This window comes from Dysidea avara, chromosome 4, assembly GCF_963678975.1.
Source record: "Dysidea avara chromosome 4, odDysAvar1.4, whole genome shotgun sequence".
Lineage (NCBI taxonomy): Eukaryota > Metazoa > Porifera > Demospongiae > Dictyoceratida > Dysideidae > Dysidea > Dysidea avara.
Genome location: NC_089275.1, coordinates 47,105,376 through 47,122,411, shown reverse-complemented (window position 1 = coordinate 47,122,411; position 17,036 = coordinate 47,105,376). Strand labels below are relative to the sequence as shown.

At 36.7% G+C, this 17,036-nt stretch overlaps 1 protein-coding gene across 4 annotated transcripts in view; it reads right to left on the bottom strand.

Moving 5' to 3' along the window:
- Positions 1–2,305: 2,305 nt before the first annotated feature.
- The window catches only part of LOC136252496 (SUN domain-containing ossification factor-like), a 45,670-nt gene continuing 30,939 nt past the window's right edge, over positions 2,306–17,036 (bottom strand). For all 4 annotated transcript variants that reach the window (XM_066044937.1, XM_066044938.1, XM_066044940.1 and 1 more), the window contains 4 exons: positions 14,608–14,704; positions 12,368–12,466; positions 4,130–4,351; positions 2,306–2,479 (listed from right to left, as the gene is read on the bottom strand). In XM_066044937.1, the coding sequence (XP_065901009.1) occupies positions 2,426–2,479; positions 4,130–4,351; positions 12,368–12,466; positions 14,608–14,704 (472 nt within the window). In that variant the 3' untranslated portion in view covers positions 2,306–2,425. The remainder of the gene's footprint in view (positions 2,480–4,129; positions 4,352–12,367; positions 12,467–14,607; positions 14,705–17,036) is intronic.

The window sequence follows — 17,036 nt, the reverse complement described above, 5'->3', positions numbered from 1 at the left end:
CATCTTGGTACCAAGAATTAGCACTGTACTGATTATGTGCTCATTACCAGTCTACTCACTATTGCTATACAGATTTCGCCATGTTTCGATCTGCACAGTTTGTACTGATCATTAATTTGTGACTGGATTTGACAAAACCAAGCTTCCACACACATCCAGATTTGTGGCTTAAGGGACCATAACTTGATGTAGGAGTAAGCTATGAATCACTTTGACCTTTTAGTGCACATAATGCAATGAAAGAATTGTGTGAAAATTGTACGTAAGTCAATATCTTACTGAGTGGTGAAGTTACAAGCAGAGTGAAGCAGTCTAAGGTTTTGTCAAATCCGGTTACAATTTTTGTTGCTATGTGCTGCTACACTAAGTTGTATCCATTTTGTTCGAAAGAAGCCGTCATTTAGATATCGTAGGTTTAATATTTTCCTCACTGAAGAATTCCACCTTTGTGTCTCTGGTGAGGAGTAGACGGAATGATAATACTGATGGGTTGCAATTTCATCACCTCCCCTAGAGATGGGTTGTTAGATGCAAGTAGCACGAGACATCAATTTGATTGGTTTACTAGAACAGAGGATGTGTTGGGAGCAGAGGATGTGTTGGGACCGTAACATACTCTTTTCACTGTGGTTATGTCAATATAGTAGCACACAAATTGTGGGAGTGTAAAAAAAATAGATGGTACTAGGAGAAACCAGGCTGAATCTATGAAGCTGTAGAACCAAAGTGCTCTATAACTGACATTATTAACTGTCATTAAATAATTATATCGCTGGTTTCTTATACTTTTGAACATTGCTTTTAAGCACATTCCTACAATTGGTCACTCTATTTAACTGTAGTAAAGTACCTCCGTGTTGGTCATGTAGGGTAGCACACTATGTTGACTGTTCTATTAGTGTACATTGTGTGAGGTTGTATGTTATTGTCTGGGATCATGTTTCAGTGCTTATTCCAGCATAAATGTTATGCTGTCAGCTCTCAAGATGAGATTGTTGAGCTACAACAACAGAAGAACATACTCATGAAAATGATCAAATAACATGTGAGTGTGATCATGTGTCCCCCTGTGTGCATATCTTCTAGCCACCAAAAAATGTTATCCTGAACTGTTAAATATTGTAACACAATACACACATTAATATTTCACACATAGACAGGTGATATTGTATACCTTAACAATGTATAAAGTTACTGGTTATCATGTGATCATAACTGTTACAAACAGTTATAATAAAAATTAATAGATTGCGTGGGAGTGCTGTGTAAGTTGTGTGTTGTTGCAAGCAAACAAGTTCATCTCTCAATTATTATTAGTGTGTACTGTAGACTTGTAAATTATCATTAACATCATTGCAGCCATTTCTTGGCCACCACCTTTGATTTCACAACTTTTTTCACCCAGGCTTTTTAAGGCCGCACCATTTTTTCACAGCTTGGCTGTTTTGTGTGGTACGCATTACACAGATTTAGCAGAGATGATCATGAGTCTTCACTCTTCAAACAATGAAAAATGCAAACTATGAAATACATTTTCATAGTGGTTTCATGGAAAAATTAGACTGGAAATTTCAGCTGTTCTTCATAGATAAATTAATGGCCAGTAGTGTTGTATTCTTTGTTACAATGGAACCTCAAAATGTTGCTTTAATGATTGTTCTATTAGAGTAGTTGGCAATTTTACTTATTGGGTAGTGTTATCAGTGTATTACTAATAGTAGCTTCAATCACCTATTAATGTTCCTACTTTCTGCCTTCTCAGCCCAACTACAGTAGAGCAAATCTCTCAATAGTGGGAGTAGGCTATTACATGTGTTCACAAACTTTACTCAAATAATTATCACTTTTATACATGCTCACAAACAAACCATACCATCACCTTTTCACTATTGAAAAAAATGAGGGCAGTACATGCTTTGCTAAAGTCCCAAAGAATCCCTTGGTACTGATCTAGAAAATCAGCTACAGGACACGATAATAATATTGTTGGTTGGTCCCAAGGTGTCCATAGTACACAGGTTTCACTGTAACATCAGTAATTTTACAATTATACGTAGTTTTAGCCATCACACTATAACATGTGGTGACTGTTCTATTAGAGTATCTCAATCTTCACAAGTTGTAAAACTAGATTTTTACTGTGCTTGCCTGTTTTGTTAGACTATCCCAATCTGAATCATGCAGAGTGGTTCCAGTTTCACTGATACCCAAAAAATTGTGCCCATCATGCTGGTATTATGCTCAACACTTTAGTCTACCAATTTTGTTCATAATTCCCCCAAGTCCATTTCCATTGCCTATGCAGTTACTGTTGTATAGAGTGTAACGTCATTTCAAATATTTCACTGTACATAATACATATTATAGGGAATTGTACAATTATAAATACATGAAAGGAACTGATGAAATATAAATTGTTGCTGATTCACTGATACGGCTGCTTCAACTTGCATGGCTTCTTTTTGCGCTGAACGACATCCTGAAAGACAACAAGAGGGACATGTATTAGTTGGGAGAAATTAAATAGTGTTGTATAAGAAAATGACTTTGTGCTGTATTATTATAACCACCATGATATTTCATAGTATAAATTAGTGTTGTTTTAGTTCTAAGGAACTAGAACTAAATCTAGTTTTAGTACAGCAATTTAATTCTAGTTCTAGTACACTAGAACTAAACTAAAATTCTTTCAAGTTTTGGTTCAAAAACTAGAACTAAACCAAAACCTTTAAAACTTTTAGTTCAAGAACTAGAACTAACTAAAAGGTTTCTCAAGCAATCCTACATAAAAGGGTATTGTACACTATAACCACTTTACACTTTTCTTTGAAGATGGTGGTGCCTGCAAATGCTACCATAAACATTGTCAGAGGAGGTTGGACATGCACATGTGAGTGCATACATTTTGTATTGAAAGTTTAACCAAGCATTCACAAAAGTTTTCACAAGTACCATTCGAGAGTGCACTTCAAGTTTAGTCTATTCCGCCGGTCAACCCCATTCAACCCCACTACTCCAGGCACGTAAATTGCTCTTGAAATCTACAGGATCACATGTGTAAGCATTCGCTGGGTGGAATCCATGTGTAATACTATAGGGACGCCCTGTGTACATGTATTTAAACACAATGATTGTCGAAGAAAGCAATGTGCATGCTAACAAAGCCTCTCAGAGTATTGAAAAAGAAGAGCGGATGCTGCTAGTTTGGCCTTACAGAGAATCGAAAAGAGAATTAGAAACTCGCACACCCACCTTGCAATAAGAATTTGCTGTTCATCTTAAGAAGCACAAGGTAACATGTAGTAGGGATATTGCTAAACATTTCTTCTATCACTTACTCCTCGTCATATATTAGAATTATGCAATTAACAGAAATAAATTTCAGAAGTGCTTGTATTGTGTCCAACCTCCTCTGAAACATTGCTATTCAGCATTAATTTTGCCTATTTAGGTTATTTAAGCTCAGTTCTATTAGAGCTTTTGTTCATTTGTGCACAATGGTAAGTGGAAATAGTGCTGAACATCAAAACACCAAATCTAAAGTTTCTGGAAGTCTAGGGGGTGCTACCAAGGTTAGTATATACGAAGATATCTAACACCAGAACTAATACTAACTAAAATTACAGAAATATGGGGTACCAGAACTAATACTAACTAAAACTTCGGTGGAATTGGGATACTAGAACTAAAACTAACTAAAACCTTCTGGCAGAATTGGGGTACTAGAACTAGAACTAAACTAAAATGAATTTGCTGTACTAAAACAACACTAGTATAAATAAATATCACATTAATTTTATTGAAAATTTCATCTAAATAATAAAATATACAGTATTGATGAAAGCTATATATAGGAAACATTCCCAAATTAGGGACACAAACACTTTCATAGAGAGACTACAAACACTTCTAAATTATAAACACAATCAGGACCCCATAAGCAATGCCAGGCACATGTTGTAGTGTTTAACGACTCCTGACACAATTTACAATCCCAGAACTCAACATCTAATGGTGTACAGCCTTAAAACATTTCTATGTGCAACAAGAGTCCATTATAATAAAGCATAATATTATATTGAGAATTAAGAAATACTACTATACCACAATAAGCACCACATGTGCTTACAATTGAATCTTTATTCTGTTGCTGCTGATTTTGCACACCAACTCCATGGTTACCATAGTGACTGTTTCGTCTTGGTAGCTTGTCCATCTCTTGTAGTGTCTTGGTTACCACAGCAGCCAGGTGTGCTTCTAATTGGCTACGATAGAAGGTGTGGTATCCGGCAACAACTATGATGAGTAGTATTGCTTCTGAGATCAGGTGACTCCACCACCACCATCCTCCCTAAGGGGGAAATAAACATAAACAGTAAAAAACATGACCAGCCCTGTGAAACATTAGCTGACATGATCAAATAGACGATATGCACAGTTTATTACTCAAACGAAAAATGATCAATTAAGCGTAAACAAACGGAAGAAGTGTATGGCAAGCAAGATGGCCTGTCCTTAGCTCGAGTGGTGAGTTATTGCTCGAGCTGCATTTGCTTCCCATACTTTTGTATGGGACTTCCACTTTTAAGTTACTATAGAGTTTTGTGCTGTTTACGCTTAATTGATCATTTTTCGTTCGAGTAATAAACTGTGCATATCATCTATTCTGCCAATATAACTTTCTACATCATTACACTATGACCATGCACTTCGTCTTTTAAAAAAATTTATTTACATTGGTCAAGTTACAGAATACAGATGTTCTTTTTGATACTGAGACATGACCTGTTGTGTGATGGGATATAGTTTATATCCACATCACCTGTTGTCACTGGCCCATTACAGTAAACACCAATATCACTTTGAGGAGAGTTGTAACAACTGATTACTGAAAATCCTGAGCAACAGGGTATTTGGTAAGTATTTATACTGTGAGCCAAACTCTGACATTTACTACTACTAGTATACCACTGCGCCAATCTGCTCAGATTTGAAGTAGATTAGTGACAAGACTGAATCAGTGCTGAGAAAAATGGAGCAGAAGCCATGAGGTGTGTGGGTCATTTTGTGTTCATAATGGTCCATATTGCCTTATCAAATATCCTGGTGAGCAACACAGATGTGGAAAATTCAATATATAATTCTAAACTTAATATTAAAAGGGAATCTGACACTCTGAAATATGCAAGTGTCCATGTCTCCACAGTCCCATTTGTATCAGTTAAACCTGTGTATTATGAACAACTTGTGACCAATCAGAAGTAACATGATTTATCAAGGTCAGTTCACATGATAAGAGATGCTTTTTGATTATGCAGGTGTCCTTATTTTCAAGTGTTGACATTAATAGGTTCCACTGTACATACATTTAGACCACAACCTCACTACGGTTTGGTCCCAGTGCGTATACATTTAGACTCCACGTACTGCTTTTAGTGCTCCAATACGGACACTTAAAGATAGTCTTAAACAGTCTGGAATTGAGGTAGTAACTTGAGGCGATAAATTCTTTCCAGGTCAACTTCATTGTCAAATTATTAATGAAGCACATGGATTCACAACTGATTTCACTGTCTATTCATCTCACAAGCATCACCACAAAACAATGTACAACACAATCGATACAGGAACTACTGTATAATTGACATATACAGAAAGTGTTGTGGGTGTGTAGTCATGTGTAAGGCAGCCAGACAGGATAAAATAATGGTAACCCTTAACTATCAGAGCTAGTGGTAGCATGAGAAATGTCATTCTTGGCTGGTGTATGTGGTTGTGATCACTTTGTAGTTGTTTGTAATATCAACGGAACATTCCTTTAGAGTGATATTACCAGTAATATCTCAACTAACTATCAACGTCCTTACAAGGTGTCCAGTCATTACACACATCTTTATTATGTAGAAGTTGAATTTGTAGGACTAGAGGGTTCAATGATTTGGTGAAATTTTGCATAAAATTAATAAACAAAGAATCACACAACTGGCTGTGTAGTTGTATGCCCGAATGGAAGAAAACCTTCTCAGTAGTGACCAAAGTCGTTGGTTGAACATTTGATGGATTTGTTCAAAAAAGAAAAATTACTTTAGCATATTATATCCAGTCAATCTACTAAAGTGGGGGCCAATAGTCCTGCACATCAGCTATGCACACAAACATACAGTAGCCTGGCAGCTGTGTCACATCTGCCAGTGATCAATGGGACACCACTCAGGGTCTAGTAGTACAACATAGGGAAATCCCCTGGTGATTAATTTACAGTACCACATCTTGAGGAGGGGTTAGAGAAACACTAAGTCGTACTATTTTACAGGTTTTTGCAATTGAATTCGGCGACTTTGCAATTGAATTCGTCCCGTTTGCAATTGAGTTCGTCGCTTTTGCAATTGAATTCGTCCCGTTTGCAATTGAATTCGTCCCGTTTGCAATTGAATTCGTCGGCTTTGCAATTGAGTTCGTCCCGTTTGCAATTGAATTCGTCGGTTTTGCAATTGAATTCATCGGTTTTGCAGTTAAATTCATCCGTAACAAGAATGGCAGCTGGAGCAAACACGAAAACATGATGTAGCAGCTGCTACAAGAACTTGTTCAAGTACAACAGTAGTAAACAACTCTTTATAAGGCAATAATTCTTCCTCTACAGCCTCCCCAGCAACATTCCAAACTCTACTGTTATTCGCGATGGGTGTGGTCACTCACGAGCAAGCTAATTAACTTGTCAGACAGCTATCAACTTCGCGTACTACCAGCTTCAATTACCTTCTAGTGTCTCAAGTGTAACTCTCCAAGGCATAAATAGTTCATCTCTTAATGAACGGGTTGGTTTCTTGGAGCCATTTTGTTTATGACGAATTGTAATGCAAACGCGACGAATTCTATTGCAAAACCGACGAATTCAATTGCAAACGGGACGAATTCAATTACAATACTGACGAATTCAATTGCAAACGGGACGAATTCAATTGCAAAGGCGACGAATTCAATTGCAAAAAACCTGTAATTATACAAGATTACCATTGGACATTCTACTGTTACTACCCCAGGTATTATGAGCGCAGTTGGGAAGACCAGTGATGTGTGAGCACATGCATGCCCGCACACAGCCATTAAAAATTGTACAGATACTGTATAGAAGGCACTGAAGGGTATACAAATACACAAAAGGGAGAACCTACATCTTGTATATACTAACAACACATCATAAACACAGGTGGATACACTTGGTCAAGAAACAAGGAATTGAGAAACTTTACAAGCTGATGAAGACCATGCCTTCAACCTACACCTTCTCCATTCCATCACCAAAGAAGTTGTAGATGAGTGTCATCACAGCAACATGAAAGATGTAATATAATACAACAAGACTAGTAATCATTATGAGTACTCCATTAGTAACTTGAGAGCAATGTGTCATCAGACAATGAAGACCAAATGTGCTGCATTACACACCTTCTCCAGAGATACTAATGTAAAACTTGTGGTATAAGCAGTGAACCTTGAATGGGGCCAATCACAATTTTAAACTATGTACAGTGTTACTCAAATCAAACCTCAGGCTTTGTTATTATTTCTTTCCAACGCAGGCCATCAAACACATAGGGGCTTTATTCTAGAGTGAGCGTATGTTTTTGGTAGGTCAGAGTGACACCTGGTACTTCACTGAATTCTAAACATGGTCAAATGCAATTATTGTAATGGCAGGCATGATGCTATGTGTAACAAGATAACTGGGTGAAACAGATCTGTGTGGATGCAGACAATTCACGTACAGTAGTTTTTTGTAATACCTTCATCCTTTAGGTGGAAATGCTTATTAACTTTGAACAAAAACAACAACACAACAACCAGGGAAAGGGTCTTCAGTTCAGTTGAGGTTAGGTGTTTTTCTATGTTCTTCCGGAAATCATCAGCGATTATTTGAACATTTTGAAACATGGTAATAGTTTAGTTGTTTGAATTGTCTTCAAGTGATGGTTTCAAAATAACTAATTTTAATTTAGACTATGATATAACTCATTTAGAGGGTTACTAATCACTTAGTCACCTGACATGCTCATTTAGTTACCTACACATGTTCATTTAGTAACCCGCCCTCAGGCAATTTTGTACGTGAAAAATAATTATAACACGAAAGGTACACTGGAGTACTTGATAATACTGTAATACAATTCTTCTCCGTGTTCTGCAAATAATTCTGGAGAAATAGTAGACTAAGCGGCATATCTACTATAGCTCTAGCTGTTACTCTGGTTACCAGTCGAATAATTATTTTTGTGGGCGCTGTAAGGACTTCAGGAAGAAACCATTCTGCTGTTCTGCATTGCTCTTTCACCCCACCCTAATGCTCTGGCTATAAAGGTATGTACTTTAAACCATAGTCTAAATAAGTTAGACACCGCGACCAACGGGAACTAAGCGATTTAGTAACCCCTCTGGCCCTTAGTAGCACCCTCGCTGCCCTCGGGACGCTACAACCTCAGGCCATCAGGGTTACTAAATCGCTTAGTTCCCTTGGTCTTGGTGTCTAACTATTATATAAGCTTTTTGGCGAGTACAATATTAGTCGAAATTGCCTGTTGGAACTGTAAAAGTTCACTTCAAATTATAGAGGTGCTTATAGTCCTTAAGCATTACAAAACCCAACAACAATAAACTACTTTATACAAACACTATTCGTCAAACTGACATCACTATGTTCTCAGTGCTTTTCCTCTTAAAAACTACAAATTTGTTAAGGACATCCCCCACATATCTCCTGCTATTATCAACGTAGATGTTATGAGGAAAGCAGCCACCAGTTACCATGAGTTACCCTGAAGTAGTTGGAATGGTAACACTGTTCATGGAACTGCCATGAACTACTTGCTGTGTACTGCAATATGGAGGTGTTTATTTACGTAAATGTGTGGATATTGATCCTCAAGGTACACACAGTAGTTTGTAATATACAGTCGAGGAATGTGAATTGCCATTTTCAAGTCCTATATAAATGTTGTCTTTGGCACAAAAAAATTCAAAAATGTTTACTTCCTGAACTACATACAGCCTGTATTTGGTAATGAAAATCCGACACTCTTCAATCTCTTCCTTACCCCCATATTAAACAGCTTATTAATGTTATGTGGAAAACAGCCACTAGTTGTTATCCTGAACTATTAAGGATTGTAAAGCAATACACATACAGCTCTATACAGGTGATAACATTATATTGCTGGATTAGCATGGCTGTAGCAATGTATCAAATAACTGGTAAATCACTAACTGTTACAAAACAAGTGTAGCAATACAGAATGCGTAGGAGTGTTGAGTAATATTGCATGATGCTACAAATATGTGAGTTGTGTACATGTTGTGAATCAAGAAGTGTAAATATCAGTGGGTTTAGTATATACTGTAGACCTAGTATATGCAATACACAGGTGATAACAATATATTGCTGGATTAGCATGGCTGTAGCAATGTATCAAATAACTGGTAAATCACTAACTGTTACAAAATAAGTGTAGCAATACAGAATGCGTAGGAGTGTTGAGTAATATTGCATGATGCTACAAATATGTGAGTTGTGTACATGTTGTGAATCAAGAAGTATAAATATCAGTGGGTTTAGTATATACTGTAGACCTAGTATATGCCATTATTACAAGGTTATGGACCACCTGTGTTGGCTGTGTATACTAAAAGCTCTGAATACTTGTGAGTCAAATTTCTTCTGGTGCAGGACTAAGGCGTGGCATCTGAAGTGCACACACAAAGTTTACATATACTCTACTACACACATGACTTAGATTATACATACATGTAATATGTGCATTAAAGGCACAGTGAATTCTTTGTTAAATGATGTTGAAAAATTCTTGTACTGTGCCCCACACATCTATGGCAAAACCTGCTGCTCTGTGCTGGCTTACAACAGACGACAACATGTAGTACATCATCATGTTAATGTGTGACATCTACACAGTACGTGATGAGACCTTAGAAAAGTCACGACATCTTTATAAAGGTAAAGATTATACCTTTATAATCAGGACACTAATGGTTGGTCCCAAGGTACCCGTATTACACTGGAACCTGTTTAACGTGGACACCAACATAAACAGTCTCGCATGGTCAGACTTTATTATTTTTTGAGGTGATGTTTATCGATTTTTGATTGAACACTTATAATCTGTAATTGATAAAATAGATTTGGCCAGACAAGACTACTTTTCAAGACTCTAAAGCAGTGTACCAGTGTATGTAGATGGGGTGTACAGAACGTTGCTAGTCTAGCGACACATCTAGTAAGTTTTTATAAGCACAGTAAGGTAAATATTAAATTTCATCATTTGCGTAAATGTGATAGAGTTTATTAATATCACTAAAATTTTGTGTGATTAGTAATCATACAGTACGATAGTACTGTATAGTAGGAATCACAAAGGTTTGGGCATAGCCCATGAAAAAACATCACCCAAAAACCAGCCACACTTTTTCCTGATGACGATGAGACAGTATTAGCTAGGTAAACCTAAGCCCAAACAAGCCTTCAGATCAACCCGAAATGTTTTCAACAAGTTGCTATGATAATTAAAAATAAATAAATAAATAAATATTCAATTGAATTTTCTAGTAACTGACTGACTGATGCCTTCAGACAAGTGTAACTCGATAATGGCTAAGGCTACAGGCTTCATTTTTTCACTGTTTGGCGTCATTTCAGCTGGACATGTGCCTTTTGACACACTGCAGTATGTGCAATGCATTCTTTATGGACTTACCAGTGTCCTCCTTTGTGTCTCATTCATCTTGCTGACAGTGCAAGGTGTTGATTTGGCAGTAGTGCAATGGCTTCCCTTCATAACGGAAATCGGGGAGTTTGTAAAAGACGGAATAAGGAATAGCAGAATAACGGAATAACTCGCATCACAACGAACGGGCATTTATATGGCTTATGTAATGTTAGGGTGATTGTACTGTTACAGCTGTGAACTCATCCCTCGTAGATATCCTTGCAATGTTAGGGCGATTGCGTGTACTGTTATAGTTGTGAACTACAATGCTTCGTCGCTCATAGCCGTCCTAGCGAAGTGATTACTATATGCTCTTACTACTACTACTACTGTATGTAGCTAAGTATCATTGTGCTAGCACAGCTAGAATATACAGTAGTTAGCTATTAGTTTCATTTTAAGCCTTCATCCTTCCAGTGGAGGGATGAAACGAAACGGCTGTCACACCCCCTTTTGCTTGCGACATTGGTACCATATTTTACATACAATAGTAGCTAGTAAGAGCTATAATCAAATGTAATTTTGCACTTTGTAAGCGGGTACTGTATGTTAAGTATGGTACCAACGTCATGAGCAAAGGGGGTGTGGCAGTCGTTTTGTTTCATCCCTCCACTGGAAGGATGAAGACTCGAAAACGAAACTAATAGCTAACTACTGTATATTCTAGCTTAGCTACATACAGTAGTAGTGAGAGCGTATAGTAATCATTTCGCTAGGACATCTATGAGTGACGAAGCAGTGTAGTTCACAGCTGTAACAGTACACGCAATCACCCTACATTGTAAGGATATCTACGAGGGATGAATTCACAGCTGTAACAGTACAATCACCCTAACATTGCATAAGCCATATAAATGCCCGTTTGTTGTGATGCGAGTTATTCCGTTATTCCGCTATTCCTTATTCCGTCTTTTACAAACTCCCCGGAAATCGTCCATATTTTTCATAGTAGCTACTTTGATTGCAGAGGTGCTTTTTGAACAGTTCTTGATTCGTACTGCTGTGTAACGGGTCTAACATAGCTGACAACGAAGCATAATGGATACTTCACTTTTCAGACAATAATTGATAGCTGGGGCATGCAGCACCATTTCTTTCTTTTGATGTGGTATGCATGGGTTCATCAGCCATAATAACTTTACAAAAAAAAGTTAACAAACAAGTACTCAAAGCTTTTGGAATTTTCAACTAGAATAGGGACCATAGCACATCGATAAAAAGTACTGAAACAAGCTGGAGTAAGTGCATGATATTAAATCACAGTAAAACAATAGGAATTATTATATTCTTACTGTGCATTTTTATTATGGTATCTTGAGCACAGTAGGGATATAATTTATGAATGGCTCAAGAAACGAAGTGCCTGCATGCTATTTGGAATTACATGAGGAAGGTGAAGTTGAAATATCAATATGTATTTAGCACAAATACAAGGATGTGGCAGCTTATTGTTTTACTGTGATTTAACATCGTGCACTACTCCAGCTTGTTTCAGTACTTTTTATCGATGTGCTATGGTCCCTACTCTAGTTGAAAATTCCGTGTACTTGTTGTAATTACATAGTATTTACAATTACACAATTATTACTGACCTGTTGTAGCTTTAGTGACTGGCTGATGTCCAAGGTTGCCTTGGTGAGCACTTGTATGTCTTCATGTAGTTGTAGCAATAACAACCAGCCGAGCTCCGTCTGTAACAAGATCACATGACTATTCATGTGATGATGTCAATTTTCGTAGTACATAGATACAAATACTATGGTGTCAATAGAAACACGGTGTTCGTACGTACGTACTGTATGTAAATATGAGGTCAAGTTTCTGCTACAGAATTTTATACAATGGTTTAAAAACCTTATACCTTTACAAGTGAATGGCATTCTCAAACATAGCACCCCAAGATATTCCAAAATTGCTTGCTTTGTCATCATAGAAATTTCTATTAATCAGAGACTACATATACATGTATAGATTGACTGTTTTCTAAAACTCAGGTATGCACACATACACATGGTATCTTAGATAATTATCTCTTAGATAATTATCTTTTCTTTGTACAAAAACATAGTTTTTAAACTGTTGTGATTCATGGAAACCACACCACAGCAATACCTGATCACTAAACACGGAGAAATGTTAAGAATTTAATTTAAACAATTGAGAGCTTTGCTGACATTCCAAAGTCATGCAAGTTAAAAGTAACGCTACTTATTGATTGCTGGAGACTTCAATACACCAACTATCATTGTACATACATACAAATAACAGTACTGTAAAACAGTCAGGCTTACTTCGTATTGTACAGTAAAACTATATACCATATTATTTGGTGTAAAGTGAAATTATATAAAAGCATACTGAAGATGGTCAACTACCACCCACCATTTTGACACCTGACATGAACTCACTGTAGTTAACATAAGACTTTTTTTTTTTTTAAGCAAATGACTACCGTACTGAACACCTACACATAAAGATTACAGTGGGGTATCGTTATTTTGGTGTGGGTAAACTGAGGCTGTAAGATGTGCTTGCAGATTTTTGACAACTAAAATATAGAAACTTATTTTCGACCTTTTAGTGAGTAGAAAATTTTTGTTAAAAGTTTTCCAAAACAAAAAATCTGCAGAAACGTATTGGAAGCCTCTGAAGGCACATTGATTTTGGTTATACCTGACCAAATTGTCCTAAAGGAAAGTTAAATTTTTATGCAAACCTTTCACGATCTTTATTACACAGTACTACAATACTGTATGTATGACAAAGGGTTCCACTGGGCCTTAGTGGACTGGACTACTGGACTGACATTTTCGGTTTTTGCACATTCGCTATGGTGAGTCTCCTAGTAAGGGAACTTACAGTCCATTACTAAATGCTGCATACAAGCAGTGTACTTTGCATCTATACGAAGTGTAATTTGCTACTGTTTGTTAGCACTTAAATGCTGCAGGGAATGTGACAGTGATAGTTGGTTAAGAGTGCTCTGTACAGTTTGTGTAAGGCTTCATGGCGAAACGGGTTATCTTTTACGTTGATGGAAATATTATGGCTGTTAGTTAGTCTGTGACTTATTATAGAATTTTTAGCACCTGTGCGTTAGGCAACAGGCATACCTCTTGCTATTCTATATCCTTATGTTTAAAATAGAACTAGTCTGTCATTTTTCACCCAAAAGGCAAAAAAGTTTTGGACGAGTTACTGTAGTAATTTTGCTAAAAAAGAGCGCTTGCGGTTTTTTGATAGCAACTTTGGGTCACAAATAACATGGAAGTAAAAGAAAGATTGGTGGCAGTGTCAAACAGGAAGCTGAGTATCTGATGATTGAGAAGCTAAGACAAAAATAAAAACACACAATAGTTTGTACTGTTTTGTATAGTGTATGATCATGAAAGTATCAAGGCTCTAGTGTGTAAACTGTAAGACTAGTTCTAGTTTAAAGGGAAAAATTTTAACTGGTGATCAACTTGTCAGTAGACGTTATCCTTTGAGATAATCTTAGACAAAAGCTCGAAGAGTGAGCTAGTCTCGTATGGCTAAACCTTTGCTTCAGTGCAATTGATTACAAATTTTTAATACTAGGTTAAGGAATAAGTGCCATATAGCATAACATATTACACTGCTCGTATTCAGCATATAGAATAATATGTCAGCCCAGTGTCTCAGCCCACTAAATAGTGACGGTCATTTCACTGTACTCAAATCTAACAAAAAATTAAATACTTCTGTAGTAAAAATTTCATGGCTTTTATTTTTAATTTAACTAGTTCCTATTTATTTCCAGAGATACTGCATACAATAAATCATTCTAGCCTGTACATTACTACACACTGACCTCATTCTTCAGAGCTGTGACTGTCTCATTGAGTAGCTCCAGTCTCCTTTCTATTGATCTCTGTAAGTCATCCGTCCTGTTCTTGTTACGCTTCAAACTGTGACGACACACATCAAGATAAGAACGCAAACACTCACATACGTGCATGTAACCAATTCTATACACATGATCACTGAAACCAAAGTTGTTATTATGTAGTCATAGATATAGTAGTACACATTTAATTTTCAAATTCACTACTCACAACAAATAATGTGATAACCAACTATTAACACACCCACATGACTGAAGTAATGTGAACCAGCTATGGCTCCAGATTCAGGTAATATCTTTGCGTGTCCTTTACTGTGATTCCTACACATTTATCTTTTTTCAATTTTCACACATTTGTTTAGTAATCAAAATGGGAAGTACTGTATTATGTAATAGTTATACCATGGCTGCGAGGGATTTTGCTGATATATACACCCAAAGCGCGAGGGCTGCGGGTGTATATGTCAGCAAAATCCCAAGCAGCCATGGTACAAGTGATATATATCACTTGGGGCGCACTCACCTAATAGGTGAAAGAACTAATGAGAACTCATCCCATTTGTTTTATACAGTAGCATCTGAAGATCGATTGTGGTTTTAATAGCGTGGGCTAATAGCCATCAAAACGTTGTCCATACGTTAAAACGTCATTAATACGTTACTATGCTTCAACACGCAATGTTAGAAAACTTGCGATTGTGGGATGGAGTTTATATTGTTATCATTTTTGTACTAAGTTAAGCTAACTAACTTCGCTATTGGGACAGTACGTAAGTTATTATATTAAGTTAAGTACTTAGAACTGTAAGTTACTAACCTGTTTCAATGTAGCAGTAGTAGCTTTGCTGTTCCATGGTCTGTTCAAAGGTTGATACGCGGTGGGTAGAAATACGCATCCACAATCGCCCAAACAATTATCTTGTGCCTTCATTATCCTTTAGTAACAACCAACTACTCTATCTTAGCCTATGTACTAAGCTTAGCAACCTCTACAAAACCGAGTCCCACAATACAAAGCTCTATGTCGCTCAATATAACGAGTCAAAGCGCATCGATTCTTTGAACTGGCTGGGTATCAAAGTCATTGGCAAACCGCTTTCTTATGATATTTCCCGGGCAATATCTTGATATTTCCCGGGCAATATGCGAGTTAAACACCGAGCGGCGCCTTTGAACGCCCACGCTAAAGTGGTATATATATATATATTTCAAGACATACGTATGTATCAGCCTCAGATAGGAACACACGTTCAAACATTAATTTACTGGCTAACAAAATGGCCATTTTTCATTATTGTCAGCCACTGTTGGAGAATATTGTGTTAGAAATCACCAGGTTTATTTTTATGCGACATTAGCTATGACACAATTTGATTATCCTGTAATATACAAAAACTGAGCTCACCTATTTGAGGCTGTGTCTAGCTTTAGATTTTAGGATATGCTTCACTGAAGATATTGTCAGCGGAACATGTACAACAAGAACAAGACAGAAAAAAGAAATCTGTCCCTTAGAATATTACAGTAGGGTGTAGGCTTATAACTGCCCTCTTCTTTCTTTGGCTACATTCCAGCTGAGAATTATACTAAATTATTTTTACTTACAAGTATAGCACTGTAGTACTTAAATAGTAATACTTTTCCACGACAAAAAAATTAACACTTGCATTTCTTTCTACTGACTGGCTCAGACAAGCGTACCTCAACAATGGTTACTACTACAAATTTCTTTTAAGGTTCAGTGAGGCTTTGGCATTGGATGTGCCATTTTATGTACACTACAAGAGATACAATGCACGAACCAAGGACATGCAATTGTCTTACTTTTCCTCCTTTTCTTCTAGCACAATGGTGTTGATTTGTGGGTAACATGTAAGCGACTTTGTGCTGTCATATAAACACACCAGAAAGCCACAGTTAATATTATAAACAAACTGATACACACGTACGTACATACATACATACGAAATTATGGAATTTCATGCACATCTGGTACGAAATGTAGATTTTTGTTCAAATATAATGTCTACAAAACTATAAAATTAAAATATTCTTGTACAAGTAGAAAGTCCAGCCCTGGATACACTATGACTCATTAATTAGCAGATCATAATTTGTTGTCATGTTACCATGGCAACAGGACCAAACACTAACAAATACTGACATGAAGTGGGTCAATGTTATCTTCATTAGTATAATGAAAAATGAAGCCACAACATTTCAATAGGTGTGTTATATCAACATCACTGGGAGACCACCTAATGGTGGTTGTGTGTGACCATATAGTGGGTTTTGCAGTGAACTAATTGAGAAAAGAAATCATGCGACATTTAATCTTGTAAATAAATATACAGATTTATTTAATAAGTGTACGTGTGCTATCAGGAAAGGATTAG